Source organism: Arvicola amphibius, chromosome 7, assembly GCF_903992535.2.
Source record: "Arvicola amphibius chromosome 7, mArvAmp1.2, whole genome shotgun sequence".
Classification (NCBI taxonomy): domain Eukaryota; kingdom Metazoa; phylum Chordata; class Mammalia; order Rodentia; family Cricetidae; genus Arvicola; species Arvicola amphibius.
The window spans coordinates 52,665,043-52,686,703 of NC_052053.1; the positions used below are offsets into that span (position 1 = coordinate 52,665,043).

Here is a 21,661-nt window from a genome sequence, read left to right on the forward strand (position 1 = left end):
ATTCTCAAACAGTACTCATTCATCAACTACTATGAATCTTCAATACAAAATAAAGTTCCATAGTGAAACTCCTAAGACTGAGCTAGGTCAATAGGTAACCAAGCTACATTCTAGTAGAATTCCATTTGGAAAAATTTCGAAAAATCTCATTAAAACCACTATGCATGGTCTGTATGTATGGCAAAAGCAGCTAGAATTCATTATATATGTACCACACAGCAGTGAACTGTGCCAAGCACCTGTTTGGGCACTTGCTCATCAGACAATTGCACAGAGAATCACTGGCATCAGCACATCACGGCAGAGCAAGCGTGCAGCATGGAGACTGAGCAGCATGCTCAAAGACATTTCACCTCCACAAAACAAGTATCTGCTATTCACGTTTCTATAACATACCTCAAGTTATACAGATGATTCACAAAGCTGTGTTTTGTAGTTTTTATTTTGGGGGGGACAGGTCTCACTCTGTAGCCTACGCTGGCCTTGAACTTGTGGCAATTCTCCTGCCCCAGCCTTCTTAGTGCTGGGATTATAGATGCCAGCACACCTGACTCCCAAAGTCATTTAACATTGTCTGCTATAAGTAGTGCGGTCATGACAAGAGACTCGGAAACTCTTGTAAACTTTTTCAAACATAAGTGCAACCACTGCAGAATCCTTTTAAGGAGCAGTATTTTTGGATATAGCTTTAAAAGGACTCATTATTTATTCATTTACCATTTGGAGTGTTTGCCTCATGCATGCACATGCACTATGTGCACACCTGGTGCCTGAAGAGGGTTTCAGAGCCCTTGGACCTGGAGTTACAGCTGGCTGTAAGCCAACATACGAGTGACGGGAACTGAACCCAGGTTTTCTACAAAGGCAGCAAGTGCTCCAAAGTGCTGAGCATCCCTCTAGCTCCAATGTAAAAGGGACACATATAAATTGGCTGAAATGAGTCAGTTAAACTATAATGTTGCTTACTATGTCTTACTTTGATAAGCTGCTATGTAGGGCTGGGGTACAGTTAGTAGGAGACTGTCTGATGGCGGGTGTAAGCCTGGGTTCAGTCCTCGGCACTGTTACATAACATAATGACAACACCATAGGCACAAAGGTATTTCCAGAAAAAAAAATGGGGGAAGCAGTTTAGGTGCTTCAATAGCAAAAGAATAGTTACACTACAGTGTAATAGAATCAAATCATTTTACAGCCAGTAAAAATGATTAAAAAAAGACAACTGTACCCAGCAGAAACTGGAAAGTGTATGAAACATAGTAAAGATAAATACGAAGTCACAGAGATCTGATTCAGTCATAGAAAAGCCACCATGCACAAATACTGAGGAAGACCAAGACAGACTACAAAGTCAGCTCTTAGAGTGGCAGGAATATGGCCAGGCTCACATGGAACACCTGTTTATAACACTGAAACCTCCATTAGCTAGGATTGGACAGAATTTCTCCAATAAGAATGCTAAGATTCTTCAATCAGACCCAAAGAAAATGAACCACTTTGTGAAAAGAAAAAAGCTTTATTCAGCATCCAATCTCTTCGAGAGAAAAAAAATTGCTCAAAGACCTAACAACTTACAACTTTTTCAAAGTCCTTAATCAACAATGTAAGTCAGCTTGTATGCACTGTAGTACTCCCCTCTGTCCTTTCTTTTAAAGGCACTGTAGACCGAGCTGGCCTTCACCTCTGCCTGCTGAGTGCTGGGATTAAAAGGCGTGCACCAGTGTACTCAGTGACACTGGTGTCCTAACAGCAAGACCTGGGACAGAGGAAAACACAGATACACTGCCCCAAAACAGCATCTTTTCAACTCTTTCTAACCACACTGAAATGCTCCAGCACACACAGGCCATGTGTGATTTGATTTAACACCCACAGTACCTAGTACAGTGTCTGACAAGACTCAGATGATCAACCAGTATTTGCTGACTGAATAGGACAGACGGGCTGTGGTCACCAGGGAACTGCGGCCTATCCACCCGTCTCCTGCTGCTCAGACCCTTTATTATAGGAAAGTTACTGTACCAAATAAAGCAGGGTTATACAGACTGATATATGGGTACACTTAACATGCACAATCAGACATTAGAACAAGCATCAAAATGGGATGCTGCACGTATTGTGCTGGTTGGTCACTTTTGAGAGCATCTTTTTTTTTTTCTTTTTCTTTTCCCCCAAGACAGGGTTTCACTGTGATCCTGAATAAACTAGAACAAACTACAGATGAAAATAAATTTAGTATCCTACAGCCAGTGTTAGAGAAAACTAGCCAGCCAATCGTCCAGAGATACAGCATGCACAGCATGAGAGGCAGCACCACACACGGAGCCCGGAGCCCGTGGCATCATCCCCTGGCGGTGAGCTCCCAGGCAGGCCTTGTCAGAAACAGGTTATGGTAATGAGGATGGTGATGGTAGTGGTGGTCTGTAGGAAGAGCACACCAAGACCCACCGTGGCCCCTAGGGGACCACAGAGCCACGAAGAACATACTCCCCACCGTACACACACAGACACACTCTTCTAAAAAGGCAACGCTTATGGCATCCAAGAAAAAAATGTTATGAAATATGTGCTCTGGGAATGAAGGAGCTAGGAAGCCCATGGGTCTACAAACCTGTGAGTGTTGAGAATCTGTCAGGCCCCAGATCATCTTTGTCTTTTTCTTGTTTTTCTTTCTTTCTAAATGGTATAGGAGCTGGAAATTAAATAAAGTCAGTAGTGTGACATACAACATACTGCACTCCTCGGAAGTTAACTGGTGTGCCAACATTTCTAAGTGAAGGAGGCTGAAAGTTTAAAAGTTTAGAAATCCCAAACGTAAACTGATAATCATTAAGATAGCATCAATGGATCTTAAAGAAGCTTTCAGAAGCTACTGTGGAGTCATCTGCCATAGAAAGAATGGTTTATGAGGATCCACTGGGAGTAAATCAAAACCATTGCCTCTTAACCTCGCCAAAAGAACACATTCAGAGTTCCTGCCTCACTCACTCCACCCCATTAAGTGGACTTGAGCATGGGCAGAAGCAGGTATCAGCCTCCTATAAGTGCACAGCCTGGGGAAAGGCCTATGGGACAGGTCCCCAACTTTTGAATGATCTCTTCCTTCAGGAAGAGAAATTTTTGCTGACTCAATCAATGTCAGGTTATTCACTAAAAATAAATGTATACAACTACCTTCCAAAATAGACACTAGCTACTTCTGTAGGGCACACATGTTTTCAATGCACATAGACAGGAAAAACTTAGATTTGTTCCAGGAACATCAAAGTGGCTTGAATACATTAAATTAACAACAATAGCATGCTGAGAGTCCTCCATGTTTAACAACAGTGACTGGCATATTTCCATTTAGGACACCACTGCCACTTCCCACAAAGAACAGGACATTTTAAAGCTCTGCCAGAGCATTCTCTCAGTGAAAGCAGTTCTACACTTCCACACAGCTAGAGACAGGCCCAGCAACGTCACAGAGGCGTGGTGAGACTTGAAGCTCTAAAGTTTTATAAAATTACCTTTAGGCATAGCTGACACGAAGCGTTTTCTCCACCAAGGCCTGCTCCTGTCTGATCTCTCATCATCACTATCCTTGCGCTCTTCAGCCTGCAGAGAGAGTCTGATGCTTTATTGTGAGTTGAGCAGCAGGATAAGTTGCTATGAAAAGAATTTCAGTAAGGCTGTGTGCCAGTCCTATTTGCCTTAAAACAAAACTGTTCTTTTTGGGGTGTTAGCAGGGGAGAACTCAGGGCCCATGGCCACTAAGCCACATTCCCAGCACAGAAAACTACTAATGCGGGGGCTGGAGAGATGGCTCAGTGGTTAAGAGCATTGCCTGCTCTTCCAAAGGTCCTGAGTTCAATTCCCAGCAACCACATGGTGGCTCACAACCATCTGTAATGGGGTCTGGCGCCCTCTTCTGGCCTTCAGGCACACACACAGACAAAAAATATTGTATACATAATAAATAAATAAATATTTAAAAAAAAAAAAAGAAAACTACTAATGCCTGCAGCACCCTCTGCTATGAGAAAGAACACCCTCCAGGTCAGGGTGGTGTGTGTGAGGGTAGGCACTATCCATAACTGCTAGGAAACCAAAGAGCTAACAGACATGATATCACGGGTACCCAAAGATCACTTATAAAGGAAGTGTTAGAGCTTCCTTCTGGGTAGAGCTCAGTGGAAGGAACAAGTGCTCAGCAGGTACCAACTCTGGGGTCAATCCTAAGCACAAAAGCAAGACAAAACAAAACAGGAAACCCTAAGTAAAGGCAGTGCAGTGAATCCTAACAAGGGCAGAGACAGTGTGATGTAGCAATAGTAATCTGGTGTGTCAGAACCTAGCATGAGAACAGATCTCTCAGCCCTTTAGCTGCTAGAGAAAATATCTCCTGTTATTAGGGGCTTTGTTGTTGTTGTTACTGTTTTGAGACAGGGTCTCAATCTGTAGCCCAGGCTGACCTCTTCCTTAGCAATACTCCTATTTCAGCCTCCCAATTACTGGAATTATAGGCATGAGCTACCATGCTCAGTTCTTAAGTCCTTCCCCCCGCCCCATTCTGGTTCTCACTGTGTAACCCCTGGCTGTCCTAGAACTCAGAGATCTAAAGGTGTGTGCCACCACTCCCTGTCCTAAATCCTTTCTATTGATGAGAAACATGAAGCTAAGTGAGGTGACCTTCCTCAAGGTACACAGCTTGCATGTGGCACATCTGCCCATCAAACTTTGACCTGCCTTTGGTCACCAATTATACAGTTATCAACTCTGTTCACATTCAAGGACAGGGCCAGTAATTCTATTACTAGCCTATGTGACCTCAGAAAATCTCTTCATTTTCATTTCTTTTATTTACAGAATTGTGACTAAAAATACATTCTTGGCTATTAGAGCAGGTGCCTTTTCTTGCCCATCAGTCCAATCTTATTCTGAGTGCTTTCTACTTTGTAACTAACAGCCTCTTTCTACATAGAAGAGAGGAGTTCTTCAAATGCTTCATGTGAATGGAGAGAATAAAATTACTACTAAAAACACTTAACAGGTGATTCCTGCAATCAGAGAGACTGGGGCTCATATGGCAGTAAAGTTAGAGGTGACACTGGGATGTTTGTGTACACGTTTACACACATGAGCTAGAGGTGACACTGGGATGTTTGTGTACACGTTTACACACATGAGCTAGAGGTGATACTGGGATGTTTGTGTACACATTTACACACGAGCTAGAGGTGACACTGGGATGTTTGTGTACACGTTTACACACATGACGAATAACGAAAGCAGTTTCTCACTACTGAAAAGTGAAAGCAGGGGAGAGGGAGGGAAACAGAATAAACTTTTCTTTAGACTAAAACCAAGTGCTCAGTGTGAGCTCACTGCTTCCTCTGTGCTGAGAAAGCCAGAGATGAAGTGAACACGGAGGTGACTGTGTACACAGAGGCTCACACACAAATATCACCCAGCTGTAGCCATTGAGAGGCTCTGAGCAGCAACATGCCACAGAAATGAGTTTTGACTCATCTCAGTTTCTAAAAACTAGTTTTGACCAAAGGACCTAAGATCTGTAGAGAAAAATTAAACTCCAGGAAGAGACAGAGAATACAGCGTAGGAGCTCAGCAGTTGGGGTACTGGGTGCTCTTCTAGCGCACCAGCTTCTATTCCCAAACTCGCATGCTGGCTCACAATCATTTGTAACTCTGGTCCTAAGGGACCCGATGCCCTAATTTGGCCTCTGCAGGTGCTTTATGTGTATGGTACACAGACAGACATCCGGGCAAACACTCACACACACATAAAATAAAAACAATTTTAAAATAATTAAAGGGTGAAAAATTGGCCGAGACGAAAGTGAACAAACAGCAGAATGAAAGTGTACGAGGCCTGGTGACAGTGACTGTGGAGTCCTGCTGCTCTGACCATGGCTCAGGGGAGTGGAGGCAGAGGCATAAGAATTATCACAAATTCAAGGCCAGCCAGGTCTACATAATAAGTTTCTGGTCACCTTGGGATAGAAAATAAGAACCTGTTTCAAAAAAAAAAAAAACAAGAATAATAACAACAAACCAATAAAACAAATGAAAAGAGACATGGGGAGACACAGTTGGGGTAACATTTCAGAGTGCTGACGAGTGGGATCACATGCAGGACAGCATCAGAACAAATGTGTCATCTGTTGGAAATGTACAACGAACTCAACAAAGAGGGACAAAAGAACTGGGCTGAGAAAGAAGAGTTTTGTCTTCTCAACTTCATGACTTTCAAATAAAATGGCATTCCTCATTTAATCATCTCAAGAGAGTAGCAGGAAGTCAGTCCTAGGTGTTCTTGGACACAGAACTGCTCGCAGAAAAGATCTAACAAGATCGCAGAACCAACCTGTGCTGGATCTATTCAATGGATGACTAAGACTAACAGGGTTTTTTTTTTCTTTGTTTGAGACAGGTTTTTCACTGTGTAGCCCTGGCTGTCCTGGAACTCACTCTATAGACCAGGCTGGCCTCAAACTCACAGAGATTGCCTGCCTCTGCTTCCCGAGTGCTGGGGTTAAAGTGCGCACCACCACCGCCTGCATCCTCAATCTTCAGTTCACAGTCCACGTTCACTTCAGACTTCATAGGAACCCGTCACATAGAACACTGGCTGGCCATAAAATGAAAGCTCTACATGGCTAGTGTCCCATACCTCTCCTCTTGAAGAGTCCTTACTCGGAGAAGAAGATGACGAATGAGGTGCAGCCACCAAAGAAGTAGCACCGGTGGCTGCAGCTGGAGGGAGCTCGTCATTCCCAGAACGGCGGTTGCAACTGGGGTCACTCATAGGCCGCCGCACAGAAGACACTACGTCAGAGCTCCTGCTGCGAACCAGCCTCTCGGGGTAGGAATGCCTCTGCTTGAATGCCTCCATTTCAGCTGCGGTTAAAATGTGAGAACCAAAGGTGGGCAGCCTGGCCTCATTCCCTCCCACTGCACCTTCCAGGATTGGAGGATCCGGGGGTGGGTGCGAGGGTCGGGCATAGTGAACCTTCGGCCTTACCACAGCAGAGGCCCCTGTAACACAGCAAAGAAGTATTACAGACAGCATGGAACTACTCAACAAAGGCATCAACCAGAGGCTGGCAATATCTTGCTTCTGTTTTATGACAAGAGTCCAAAAGTTCTTGACACAAGCTTACCATCATGTGAAGACAGTGGATCAAACATGGCAAGCAGAGACTCTGACTGCGAGGGAGGAGAGGTCAGCTGGTGGGCACCTACAACAAGACCAACCATGAGATGAAGCCAGATGCAGAGAGCACATCCCATACTGAAGAAGGCACTGGTACTCTTCCACAATTTCTCTCTCTTTATTAATTAGAACCTCAGAAGCTTACCAGAAATAAATGAAACATATAAATATCAAATTCTGATTACCCCACAAAATAGTGGTGGTGCCTGACAGGGAGGGAGAGGCAGGCAGATCTCTGAATTCAAGGCCAGCCTGGTCTACAGAGTGAGTTCCAGGACAGCCAGGGCAAAACAAAGAAACCCTGTCTCAAAAAAGAAAGAAAGAAAGAAAGAAAGAAAGAAAGAAAGAAAGAAAGAAAGAAAGAAAGAAAGAAAGAAAGAAAGAAGGAAGGAAGGAAGGAAGGAAGGAAGGAAGGAAGGAAGGAAGGAAGGAAGGAAGGAAAAAACAAGAAGCAAAAAATTCTGATCACCCTACATTTTAATCTGCATGTAAGGATTCTCACTACATTTAGAGTAGACAAATGTGAATGTTGCTACAGCGAGTGTGAAGAGCACAACCATGAGACGGCAACCATATTTTTCCTAATGGCTCAAGCCCTCAGAGACTAACTTCCCCAGACCTATACAATCAAGCAATATTATCCAAACAAGAGGTGATTAAAGAACTGCGAATTCTGAAAGTATAACATTGCTTTCAGCAGATGACTTGATTTTAAAAACTCTAACTTCTAAATGTACTATTTTAGGTTACAGAGCCCCCACTCCCAAAAAGAAACCCTTAAGCACATCTTAACACAACTAGAAATGTTAAATATTAAAATAATTAATATACAGAGAATAAAACTTTCTTCATTCATGAATTTCCTTATTTCAGATTTAGAATATGAACATTTAAAGTACACATTGATGAGTTATGCCTGAGTTATACTAATCGATGAAATATTAACAGTATATGGCCTTTGTTGTTACTGTTGAGTTTTTTTATATTATTTAGTTTTATCTTGTGTGTATGCCTGTGTGTGCATACAGTATCCACAGAGGCCAGAAGAGGACATTGGACCTTCTTGGCCCTGGAGCTAGACACAGTGTGAGCCGCCATGTGGATACTAAAGGTCTAGCTCCTCTGTGAGTTTCCAAGTTGGCCAAAGTCAGAGAGTTCTGATTTTGCCTCTAGTTCCTATGAGGTTGTCTTGCTTTTTACCTCAAAACAAAGATCCCACCTAGTTGTTGAGCAGAGGGTTCTGCTCTCTCAAGGTTATTGGCAACAGCTGTGGCTAATGGCCAGTTCTTGGGCTCTAGGAATACAGAAGTAGATCTATTCCTACCTCAAACAAGAGTCTAAGGGTCCAACCAAGTTCCAGTTTCCTTCACAGAGATAACTTGGGATTCCACCCAGGGAGTGGTTTGCCTACAGAGTGTTTTGGTCTAGGGCGCAAGCGTGACTTGGTGACTTGTTTTGTTCTAGTAACAGAATGTTTAAGTAGGAATGTAGCCTGAGACCTTCAACTGGTCAGTTCATTTCCTTGTATCATGTTAGTGCAGTCTTTTGTCTTACTCCTACCTTTTGGAGTCAGGGATATTTTAAACAGTTGGAAATTAAACGTGGGTGAATTTTCAATACCCACTGAAAAATTCCCTCCTGATACTATCCTATATGTTTCTGTTTCTCCATTTTCATTTACATCTTCATATTCTTCACTATATTTCTAAGTTCCCAGGCATCTACTCTGGAGAAAGGTATTTTTGTTGACACTGGCCCCTAACACCTCTGGAAAGGCAGTCAGTGCTCTTAACTGCAGAGACATCTCCCCCAGGCCCACTTTGGTGTTTTTGAGACAGATTCTCATTGTGTAGAGCAGGCAAGTCTCAAACTCATAGAGATCCACCTGCCTCCACCTCCTGAGTACTGGGATTATCACCAGGGAAGGTTATGATATAATCATTTTGAAAAGCCGTTCTGTCTTCCACTACTTACCATGGGCTATGTCATCCATGTCTGGACTAGTTACAGAATCTTTACCCCCAAAATCAGAGCTGCACTCAGACCTCAGGTCTTCAATCTTATTGGGAATATCCTCTGATGTAGCACTTATACCTTTGAAAATACAGCAAAATTAAGTAAGTAAATAAACTACAAGAATAGAGTAGTTACACAAATTATATGAAGTTTGGAGAAATTCTTTCTCAAACTTTATATATGCCAGTTCTATACATGTGTGTTGCTGAGTACTGTGAATTTATCATACTGTCATTCAAATACACTCATCTTACTTTATACAACATTATCAGAATTACCGTGTTATACCTAAATATTGCAGCAGAAGCTACCAACAATATCAAGAATTGTAGAGGATCATCGATGTTTCAACAAGCTGTAAAGCCACACACTAAGTTCTCAAAGATCATGAAGGACGATGATGGAGATGACTAAACTCTCAGTCAACCATCTCTCTTGGGGATGGAGATGCAGTGAAGGAGCATGACCTTCATGCCCAGTCTGGGATCAACAGCTAGTACCATACCATGAAACAACAATGATGAAACCCACTATCTCTTTGGTAACACTTTATAAATAGGAAATAGAGGATGCCTTCAAATTCCTAGTCCTTAAAACAAGACAGACATACCGGACACAACACTGAGGCCTGGTGTGCTGGGGCGGGAACTGACCTCCCTGACATCCGTATCATCAGACGTGCTGCCCAGTCCAGAACAGCTCTCCAGCTCTTGGAGTCGCTCCTCCTGCTTTAAGTCTGGAGCCTCTGAACAGAAGACAGGAAGAGTCATCTAGTAATTCAGTGAGCATGGAAAGTTCAGCTTTTATGACTCGGACAAACAAGCTCTCAAGGTGTAAGTCTAAGCTACTTAGCAGAGCTAGTTAGATCAGGGTTTCAAAAAGGCAAGGTTATGGCTTTCTTCTGATATAAATCAGTTTGTTCTGTACAGATGTTAACCTCTATAAAAAAAGAAAGAAAAAACAAAACATATATAAGTTTTTAAAGACAGGGTTTCTCTGTGTAGCTTTTAGCTTTGAAGCCTGTGCTAGAGCTCACTCTGTAGACCAGGCCGGCCTCAACTCACAGAAATCTGCCTGCCTCTCTGACTCCTGAGTGCTGGGATTAAAAGCACACACACACCACCACATAGCAACCAAAATACATTCTTAGTTAACATGAAAACAGTATTAGAAGGTACAAAATAGCTTAGTGTTGCACTGATTTGTCTAAATTTTAATGTTTTCAAAAGTGCTTTCAAAAGGGCTGGAGAGATGGCTCAGCAGTCAAGGGCACGAGCTCCTCTTCCAGAGGACCTGAGTTCAATTCCCAGCACCCACATGGTGGATCACAATCATCTGTAATGGGATCGATGCCCTCTTCTGGTGTGCATGAAGACAAAGCATTTATGTATATAAAACACATAAGTAGATAAATCTAAGAAAAAAATTGAGCTCATCATGAAGCCCAAAACTACATTTGAGCTGGAGAGATGGCTCAGAGATTAAGAGCACTAGCTCCAGCTTCCAGAGGTCCTGAGTTCAATTCCTAGCAACCACATGGTGATTCACAACCATCTGTAATGAGATCTGGTGCTCTTTCCTGCTGTGCAGACAGAACACTGTATAGTAAGTAAATAAATAAATGGATGGATGGCTGAATAAACAGTAAATAAATAAATATTTTTAAAGAGTATTTTAAGATGGGCATGATGGCAGACACCACTGATCTTAGCACTGAGAATGGAAGCAAGTGGATTTCTGGGAGTTTGAGGCCTGATATACATAGTGAGTTCCAGGAAAAGTCCAAGATATAGAGATCCTGTCTTAAACCATCCCCAAAAAGAAAGAAAAGGGAAAAACAAACAAAAACAAACAAACAAAAAACAAAACAAAAACAAAAAACTTCTTTACCTAATTATTTATCTACTAGCTTTTTGAGAAAGGGTCTTGCTGTACAGCACAAGCTGAAATAACAGGCATGTGCAACTAAATTAAGTACCCTTTAAGAGACTGGAGAGATGGCTCAGAGTACTTGCTGCTTTTACAGAGGACCTGGGTTCAGTTCCCAGCCCTCACATGGCAGCTCGGAAATGGCTGTAACTCCAGTCCCAGGGGGTCCGATGTCCTCTTCTGACTTCCACAGGCCTTTGTACACATACACGCCATACATGCACACAAACACTCAGACATAAAAACTAAACATAAATAAATTAGGGCTAGAGAGATGTTTCAATGAACAATGTCTGCTGCTCTTCAGAGGATGGAGTTCAATTCCCAACACCCACAACAGACCATTCATGAAAACCAGACTCCAGTTCCAGGAGACCCAATAACCTGTGGGCACCTGCATTTACATGTGCACATACTCACATATAGACACCTATATGAACAAATAATTTTAAAAATTGTTTTTATTTAAAAAAGATTAATAAACAAACTTTTAGACATCCCTTAAAAGGGACAAGTTATTCCCAAAGTTAAATTTTTTTGTTAATATTTATTATGTATACAATATTCTGTCTTTGTGTATGTCTGCAGGCCAGAAGAGGGAACCTCATTACAGACGATTGTGAGCCACCATGTAGTTGCCGGGAATTGAACTCAGGACCTTTGGAAGAGCGGGCAATGCTCTTAACCACTGAGCCATCTTTCCAGCCCCCCCCCCCCCCCAAGATTAAATTTACATGTGTGCATGTGTGCTTGCGCTTCTCTTTTAGGAACTGGTTCTCTCCTTCTGGATACTGAACTCAGGTCACCAGCCTTGGACTCATTAAGCTATCTCATTGGCCACCAGGGATAAATGTAAGGACGCTGACTAGAAACGCAAATGTGCAGCCTGAGCAGGGTTATTACTCTCATCCTGGGATGAACTGGTGAAAGATATTGAACACAACATACACATAAAACTCTGCTGAGTTTCAAACAATTGCTTCAAATATAATTTAATACAGACTCAGCATTTGCTATACTATTTATTATTATTATTATTATTATTATTATTATTATTATTATTATTATTATTTGGTTTGGTTTTTCGAGACAGGGTCTCTCTGTGTATTCCTCGTTGTCCATGAACTCTGTAGACCAGGCTGGCCTTGAACTCAGAGATCTGTCTGCCTTGGCCTTCAAAGGCTGGGGTTATAGGCATGTGCCACCATGTCTAGTAGCATTTACTATGTTAATCAATGCTAACTAACAATAAACTTTTCCTTGATGGAAAGAAAATGTTCTACTTGAAATTTAACAACAATTGATTTTCTGGCATTTGCCTTATGTGTATGTGTGTGTATGAGTCATCAGGTACTGTGGTAAATGCCTAAAATTCTAGTACTTTTAAAGTATTGTGAAAACAAAGTCAGCCTAGACCAGACCCTGTCTCAAAAAACAAAACAAAACAAAAGTATATCAGTTGGCAAAATATATCTAATATAGAAATTAGGACCCCTTACACAATAAAATATGCAAATAATGACAGCATACTAACCTGAGTCACTTGGCAATACCTCTACACTCCAAGCTTCACTTGTGGTCTCTGATATGGTAGAGCCAGTGCAAGGGTCAAGGAGAACTGACCCTGAACCTGGGAGGCACAGCAAACTGCCTAACACATTCTCTGCTGCTGCACCTGCACAAACCAGTGGGAACAAAATGTTAGAAGGGTCTGAGAACAGTGGTAAACAAAATCTTTACCAACAAGAAAGTGGCCAAGGAAGGAATTTCATTTAAGCATGATACTAAAAACACAAAGTTCCCAGTTAAACACACTGGCACCACCTCCTTTTCTTTACTTCATGTGCATATATGTGCCTGAACTATGTGTACCACACACATGAAGGAGCCAGAGCAGATCAGAAGAGACATCAAATACCTGGAACCAGAGTTACGTGGTGCTGAGAACTGACTTCAGGCCCTCTCCTCTGGAAAAGCAGTAAATGTATTGCCTAACTGCTGAGCCATCCCTCCAGGACCATAATCTTCTTTTCCTCCTGCTTAACTTTGACTCCCCACAGGGAAAACACATCTTTAGAGTCATGGCAACTTACTTTCACCGTGGCTTTTCAGCAAATCTTATCTATATCCTTGATATCTTTTTTACCTTTATAGTCCCACAGGGATGCCAGAGAATTTAACCACAGAAAGTTATATTAGCCAAATATGTTTTCTTCCAGCATATCAGCAATAAATTCAGAGCAGTACATTTGCAAGAGACTACACAGCTCCTTCACAGCACTCAGCCAACTGCAAATACTGCTTGTGGCCTAGAACAATACTACATTGGCATCTGGAATAAAATAATACAAAACCAATTGAGAAATCTCTATACACTACTAAAAAGCACAAGTGGAGGGAATGAAACATTACTGTACCCTTGTGTTTAATATACTCAAGATGAGGAGAGATGGCTCAGTAGTTAAAATACTGGCTGCTTTTCCAAAGGAGTTAGGTTTGATTCCCAGTTTCTACATGGCAGCTCACAGAGAGCTGTAACTCCGGTGCCAGAGGATACATTACTCTCTTCTGGCCTCTGCAGCTGTCGTATACATGTGGTACACAGACAAATTAAAGATGGGAACTCTACACTACATTTGATTCAAGCTAATAAAAGAATAACTCTGGGGCTGGAGAGATGGCTCAGGAGTTAAGAGCACTGACTACTCCTCTAGAGGACCTGGGTTCAATTCCCAGCACCCACATGGCAGCTCACAACTGTCAGTTCCAGGGAACCTGACACCCTCACACAGACACACATGCAGACAAAACACCAATGCACATAAGATAAAAATAAAATCATTTATATAAAAAAAGAAGCATTCTATTTGGGTTATGAGAAAGTTTTGAAATTAGTTACAAGTAAAAGCTACCTTTTATAGATCTAACGTTAAAAGAACTGCCAATAAGCGCATGGAGAGACGGCTCAGCAGCTGAGAGCATTTGTTGAACTTGTAGGTTCAGTTCCAGAGCTCCCACAGAGTGGATCACAAATGTTTCTAACTCCAATTCCAGGGAATCCAATGACCACTTTTGGCCTCTGTGAATATCAGGTACACATGTAGTACACACACACACATACATACACACACACACACCCCATATATATATATATATATATATATATATATATATATATGCAAACACTCATACACATGAAATACAAATAAAAGAAAAAAATTTCTGGAATTTGCCTAAGCCTGATGGGGTTCGGGGGACAGGGGAAGAATGGGAAAACAAAACTGGCCATGTGTGTCTAATTGATGAAGCGCAGGGCCAGGTACAGTGAGTTCCTACCATGCTCTGTTATCTGTGGTTGATATTTTTCATGATTTAAAAAGAAAAGGAAGGTAGTAATTAAAAGGCTGTATGAATCTTTCAAAAGTCACAAAATAGCATTCTAAAAAAGGCAAGTTTTGAGTTCATTTCACTGTTTTCTATGGTTTTGTGGTGCTTGGGAACAGTTCCTAGACCATCACACACGGTAGGCTAGTGTCCCAACAATAGCTACACCTCCAGCCCTCCTTTTAGAGAACTTCAGCATTCTCTGAGCCCATATTTTATGAATATAGTCTACAGAACCTTCGTTTTAAGGTAAGGTTTTTAGCCTCAAAAAGACAATAAACTTATCATAAACTGAGTACATATACTATGCCCCAGAGATAAAACTTGACATGAAATTAACTCAAAAGACTCTTGCGTAGGTCTTTCCTTTTTTTTTTTTTTTAAATTGTCCTTGAACTCGTAGCAACAGTTCTGCCTCCCAAGTGCTGGGATTATAGGCTTGAGCCACCACACCCAATTTATTTATTTATTATGTATACAGTATTCTCAGTATTCTGTCTGCATGTATGCCTGCAGGCCAGAAGAAGGCACCAGATCTCATTACAGATGGTTGTGAGCCACCATGTGGTTGCTGGGAATTGAACTCAAGACCTTTGGAAGAGCAGCCAGTGCTCTTAACCTCTTAGCCATCTCTCCAGCCCTGGTCTTTCCTTTTTTTTTCAAGACAGGGTTTCTCTGTGTAGTCCCTGGCTGTCCTGGAACTACCTATGTAGACCAGGCTGGCTGAACTCACAGTGATCCACCTGCCTCTGCCTCATAAGAACTGGGATTAACCTGACTTTCTTGTTTTTTTAAAAAAGTATGTAGTGGAACTGTGCTAAAACACGGCACACATGGAGGTCAGAGGACAGCTTGTGGGAGACAGCTCTCTTCTTCCCTCTACGGCTCCTAGGGGTCTGAGTCAGTTCATGAGGCTTAGCAGCAAGTGCCTTTCCCAGTTCAGCCATTTTGCCAGCGTGGCAGGGTTAACACAAACAGTAGTTCACACATGCCTGTTTAGGTTAGGTACTGGAATGCCTTGTTCCACATGGAAGCCAGCTACCTAGGCAATGCTGAGAGCCCTAGCTCCAGCCCTCCCGTGATGGACGAATGGGCCTGACAACTAGATTGTTATTCATTCCTGCAGGCCCTGAACACCAGTTACCTGCAATCTCTTGCAAACGATCTTCATCGACGTTCGGGTCAAAGTCACTTCCCAGGACATCGGTGCTCCAGGTCTCACTCACTGTCTCTGATATGTCCCTATCATCTGTTAGTCCCATCATGTCACGAATCTCAAACTTCCTCAGTTTATCATCAAGATTATCTTGTGTTGTAGCTATCAAAAACAAATTTAAGCACTTTAAAAATGGTGGCACAGCTACGACTTTTTGGTTGACCTGATAGGATTCTATCTTTAAACTTTAAGTTATTAATTTTATCATTAATAAGCACACATTCCAGCCTACTCCCCACTGACCAATTCACCCCAGTAAAGATTAGCAGAGATCCCCACCTAACCACTACTGACAGGAGATAGACGAGCCCAGTCTAAATGAGAAAAACTAAGCCAAACAGGAAAGCAAAGGTAAACACTTCAGGGTGGCTTACTGGATCCAATTATTGTTAATAATTAGGTGATAAACCCATATGCAAACTATTTCACTTGGCAATAGCTCTCAAGTGTGCGTTCTACACTTTTCATTCTTTTCTAGACCAATTTTCTACAACTTGTTTTGTATATGTGATGTGCACATCTAGAAGTGCACAGCGTCCTCACTATTGCTTTTCACTTTCCGCTGCGCTGAAAACCCAGCGTTCTAGCTAAGCAAGCTTCAAGGGCTGTGTCTCTGTGGCCCAATACTGAGGGCACAAGGCACACGAGTGCTGGAGGCTCAAACGAGCAAGCACTCTTATCTATGAGCCATCTGACCAGCCCTACAATACACTCTGGTCAATTCCCTTTTTAGAAAATTTTGATTTGGTTTTTGGTGTTGATATTTTTTGTTTTGTTTTAAAACAAGGCATCAAAAAGGCATAAATTTATGTTCCTCCCACCTCACCTTCTCTGTAATGATGGGATTACAGGCATAGGTCACCACATCTAGTTCTCAATTCTCTTTTTTTCTCAGGTAGGGTCTCTCTGTGTAGAGCAAGCTAGCTAGAAACCCTCTCCCTCCTGAGTGCTAGGTTTAGAGACTTACATCACCATACCCATGCCTCAATTCATCTTTTTAGATTAATTTATTTTATTATTTTATGTAGATGAATTTTTGCCTGCATGTATACGTATATGTACCACAGGCAGCCTGGTGTCTGCAGAGCCCACACAGGCTGTCGTATAAGACAGGGTACCGTGCAAGAGCAGCAAGTCTTCTTAAGAGTATTGTTTAACAGTGTTCTCTGAAATTGAAATATTCCAATTAAAATAAACAATAAAAGCTAAGAGTCCCTCTCAGACATGTAGAGTCAAGAAAAATCAAACTGCAGAGAAGAATCTGAGACCAGATAAGATGTCTGGAAGAAGCAGAAGCCAGCTAATCTGCCTGGAAGAGGTTAGACCAACTGAGTCACTTGGAAAGGACACTCTTCAACCTAACAAGCTGCCTGCGGACGAGGCAGTATGTTCTAGGTTCTCAGCTCTTGTGAGCTGTCACTCCTGCTGGGTGGGCTTTAAACAGCTGTCTATGAGTCATTTCTGCTATAAGTAACCCCAATAACAGTCATGGCTCACCAAAGGACTTTGGTCTGTTGTGGGCTCCCTATTTGCAGTGAGAAGACATGTGTAGTGTTCCAGGAACAGTGTGTCACACAACAGATGGCTGAGCCAACTCTTCAACCCTTGACTCACTTCTTAACACCTCACATGTTAAGACTGTCACCTCCTACATTGGAATCACTCAGAAGGCCTGTCAAAGATGTGGGTTTTTTGTTTTTTCTATTTTCTGTTTGGTTTTTCAAGACAGGGTTTCTCTGTATAACAGTTCTGGCAGGGGTGGCACACGCCTTTAATCCCAGCACTCAGTAGGAAGAGGCAGCTGGATCTCTGTGAGTTCAAGGCCAGTCTGATCTACAGAGCGAGTTCCAGGACAGGCTCCAAAGCTACAAGAAATGTCTTGAAAAACCAAAATTAGTCCTGACTGTCCTGGAATTTGCTTAAATTAAATTACTCTTAATTACACTTAAATGACTCTTCCAAACACAGCCGACGTACATGCTTCTCTTGAAATCCCAGACTCTCCTGTACAGCTGCACTCACCACCACTTTACCTTGCTCGTGTTCTAGCAGCTGCAGGGCTTCTACTCCATTACTCCCAGAAGGTCCAGCCCCAAGTTCAGACACAGACTCTCCTTCCAGGTCAAGAGAAGATACTGAATTGGAGCGATTAGAAGGGCCTAGAGAAATGGTCATTCTGTCAGCATCTTTTTAAAACATTCATAAGTCATCATGGAACATTTCATGCAATGAAAACAGCCTAGAAAATGATTACAGTTTTTGTTCTGCTTTGTTTTGAAAGGTTTTACTACATGGCCCAGACTAGTCTTACACTCTCAAGTCTTCTGCCTCAACCTTCTGAACCCCGCAATTATAGATGTGTGTCATCATGCCTGATTTAAAATATCTTTAATATTGTATTTATTTCCTTAAAAACATAGATGTCTTTGAGCCAACAGCTCTGATTCTAAAAATGTATCTTCAAAAAAAATAAATAATAATAATAATAATAATAATAGCAGCCAGGCTGTGGTGGTGCACGCCTTTAATCCCAGCACACAGGAGAATCTCTGTGAGTTCTAGGCCAGCATGGTCTACAAGAGCTAGTTCCAGGATAGGCACCAAAGCTACAGAGAAACTTTGTCTTGAAAAAAAAAGAAAAGGAAGGAAGGAAGGAAGAAAGGAAGGAAGGAAGGAAGGAAGGAAGGAAGGAAGGAAGGAAGGAAGGAAAAAAGGAAGGAAAATAAAGAGGAAAAATGACTTAGAACTACTGCGATATTTAAGAAGTAGACATACTTTCTGCACTCTCACACAGGACCTAGAGGAGGCAGGTGATGCCTGGACATGCAGAATAGCGTCAGCAAGTTTGTGAACCTGTATGCTCCGTAACTGCTGCATCATTAGTGCCAAGGACCACTCATCCATCCAGATGAATGTGGCTGAGGTTGACAAGGTCACAAGCAGGTTTAATGGTCAGTTTAAAACCTATGTCACAGGCTGGAGAGATGGCTCAGCGGTTAAGAGCATTGCCTGCTCTTCTGAAGGTCCTGAGTTCAATTCCCAGCAACTACATGGTGGCTCACAACTATCTGTAATGGGGTCTGGTGCCCTCTTCTGGCCTGCAGGCATACACGCAAAGAGAATATTGTATACATAATAAATTAAAAAAAAATATATTAAAAAAAAAAACATGTTGCCATTCGCAGGATGAGCAAATCAGACAGTTCTATTTTCTGATTGCCTAAGGCTGATGGAATTGTTTCAAAGAACTCTTGACCAGGGAAAATTGGGAATATATGTCATAAATAAAAGTAAATAAGTAAATAAAATAAAAAGTAGAAGCATTTGACATTTCTACACACAGTAGAATGCTAAAATAAGTTGATAGGCATATTTAAAGCTAAAAAAATTCCTTTAAAAGCATATTATTGCCAGGGGCGGTGGTTATGCCTTTAATCTCTGCACTTGGGAGACAGAGGAAGGACAGCCTTTGTAAGTGCAAGGCCAGACTATTCTACATAGCAAATTCTGGATCAGCCAAGGATACATTGTGACTCTTGTCTCAGAAAGATAGAAAAGAAAATTATAAAAATACAAACATGTTATTTAAGACCACAAAATGACAAATGGAATGTTATTGGCACACAAAAGTAAAAATGTTACAAAATGTTATTAACTTAATTTTGCTATAAATAATTCAAATATCAACTGTTAATGGTGAAATTACAGGTGAGTTTATTTCTTTTCCATATTTTGTAGGGTGAACATATGTTACTCATGTATATCTTCCTTTAAACATTAATAAACTGGACTATATACATAAACAAAAGGCCCTAAATTATGGAATGACAAACTCTTACTTCACATTCTGGCTTAAAGCTTCCTTTGGTACTGAAGATTAGATCTAGGAATGCCAGGCAAACATTCTACCAGCTGAGGTCTATCTTCGCCCTGACTGCCCTTTTCATCCCACGGTGTCCTGACTCATGATGGCAGGTGTGAGTGTGGTACAGGGACACAATAGTAAAGAGTATGCACAACATCCTGAAATGCTCATCAGTCCACTCTCCCCATCTGCACATGCACCATAGCCTTCTAAAGGAGCTCTATAAGCTTTGACAGACAGCAAGTTGAGAAACACAACTTGCTGTTACTCATTTAATACTGAATGAGGACACATGTTCCCATTATATACGATCAACAGCCTCTTGCAATCTTAATTATATTTAGAAACAACAGTCTTCCAGCCATGTTAAAGCTCATTAGAGAAAAATTTCATTATCCTCCTTAGTGAGAGGCATGATGGCTTAATTGTAAATTATAAGGCTCCTTTAAAGAACACAGAACAACTGGGATCACACACTCCCTGAATGCAGTAGCCCTTCACCTTCAGATATGCCTTCCAGATTATCACTGCAGAGGGAAAAGCGCAAGGTTTTGTCAGGTTTACCGTGGAGTTTGTTTTCATCAACAGGGACATCTCCTTGTCCTCCATCTGAGAGCTGCATGTTGAGGACCTGAAAAAAATAAAGAATAAAAATAGAATACAATTTTTGGCTTATCACAAATGAAAGACTACTGACAATAAAATAAACCACAAGTGCACATTTACATTCTTCTTAACTATTTTTAACTAAAAGCCTGTTTGCAAGGCCTACTCAGCTTTCACATGGAACTCAGAACAAAGTCCATATTTGAAGGCAACTTCAGCTATGTCTTCCACTCTTTATCAGGGTCAGCAACTGACAGTCACACAGGGAAGCAGTAGGGAGGCACAAGTGTCATAAGACTTCAGTGTTTTGCTCTGTCAGCTTGAGCTTAGTGTTCAGCCAAGGATCTGGCAGGTCTCATTGTGTTTTGTGTGCCCCAGGCTGGCCCTCAATCCTTGCCCCCTGCCTCTATTTCCTGAGTGCTGGAATTACAAGTGTAAGCTACCACATCTGGACTTATGAGCTGTGATTTTCCAAGCTAGCAGTGAACTTTCTTGAAAAACAAGCCATCATTTATTGAATATAAGTTGTTGCTTCTAAGCCAGTAAGATCAACAGGTAAGAAAGATACTTCCCTTTAAGCCAGATGACCTGAGATCAATCCCCAAGAGCCAAAATATATAGAGCATGTGTACACACACATGCACACACATACACACATGCACGCACGCACACACACACACATAGTCTGTAAGATACTGCCTACAATCGCAGTCAAGATTTCTTCTTTATGTTTGCCTCTAACTCTAAACTCTTTTAACAAATTCTTAAAACTCATTGTCACCAATGCTTACTCCCCCTCCCCATACCTTCCTTCTCTTTTTTAATTTGATGAGACAGGGTCTTATTACCTAGGGTACCTTGGAAGCCTATGCAGACAGACCAGGCTTACCCTAAGCACGTATTCTTCCTGCCTCTTCCTCCCAAGGACTATAATTTATAGGTGAGGGACACTATGCCCAACTTCACAGTCTCTCTCTTTTTTTTTTATTTTAAATTTTTTTTTTTAAAAAAAAAAACTAAATCATGTGTATGTGGGGAGGGTACACGTGTGAGTGCGGGTGCCTGGAAAGTGCTGAAGAGCCTATTAGACTCCCTGGAGCTACAGTTACAGTGAGCCACCTTATGTGGATGCTTGGTCCTCTATAAGAAACACTATGCCATCATAGCCCCCTAATCTCATTTAATTTTTTTTTTCCACTTTGGGCTCAGTGGTTAAGAGCACTTGTTCTTTCAGAGGACCTCAGTTTGAGTCCTAACATTTACATGATGGTGCACAACCATCTGTAATTCCAGATTCAGGGGACCTAATGGGCCCCCCTGGTCACTGGGTATGCATGTGGTCACAAATGTAGGAAGGCAAAACACTCACATACATAAAAAAAGTAATCTTTAAAAAAATTTTATTTCCCTAATTTTTTATTTATCT

At 41.7% G+C, this 21,661-nt stretch overlaps 2 protein-coding genes across 12 annotated transcripts in view; one reads left to right on the plus strand and one right to left on the minus strand.

Moving 5' to 3' along the window:
• Gapvd1 (GTPase activating protein and VPS9 domains 1) overlaps positions 1-21,661 on the minus strand; it is a 76,448-nt gene that overhangs the window by 19,365 nt on the left and 35,422 nt on the right. For 5 of the 11 annotated variants that reach the window (XM_038335930.1, XM_038335934.1, XM_038335933.1 and 2 more), the window contains 10 exons: positions 20,131-20,260; positions 17,798-17,923; positions 15,693-15,866; positions 12,699-12,839; positions 9,846-9,980; positions 9,194-9,313; positions 7,167-7,244; positions 6,677-7,041; positions 3,513-3,600; positions 2,612-2,692 (listed from right to left, as the gene is read on the minus strand). In XM_038335930.1, coding sequence (XP_038191858.1) covers positions 2,612-2,692; positions 3,513-3,600; positions 6,677-7,041; positions 7,167-7,244; positions 9,194-9,313; positions 9,846-9,980; positions 12,699-12,839; positions 15,693-15,866; positions 17,798-17,923; positions 20,131-20,260 — 1,438 coding nt within the window. Of the gene's footprint in view, positions 1-2,611; positions 2,693-3,512; positions 3,601-6,676; positions 7,042-7,166; positions 7,245-9,193; positions 9,314-9,845; positions 9,981-12,698; positions 12,840-15,692; positions 15,867-17,797; positions 17,924-20,130; positions 20,261-21,661 lie in introns of those variants that run through there. The other 6 variants (XM_038335935.1, XM_038335937.1, XM_038335938.1 and 3 more) reach the window with 6 other exon arrangements.
• On the plus strand, positions 18,622-18,980 carry LOC119818499 (40S ribosomal protein S21-like). Its single transcript, XM_038335941.1, has 2 exons — positions 18,622-18,740; positions 18,938-18,980. The coding sequence occupies exons 1-2, from the start codon at positions 18,622-18,624 to the stop codon at positions 18,978-18,980; spliced, it is 162 nt and encodes a 53-aa protein (XP_038191869.1).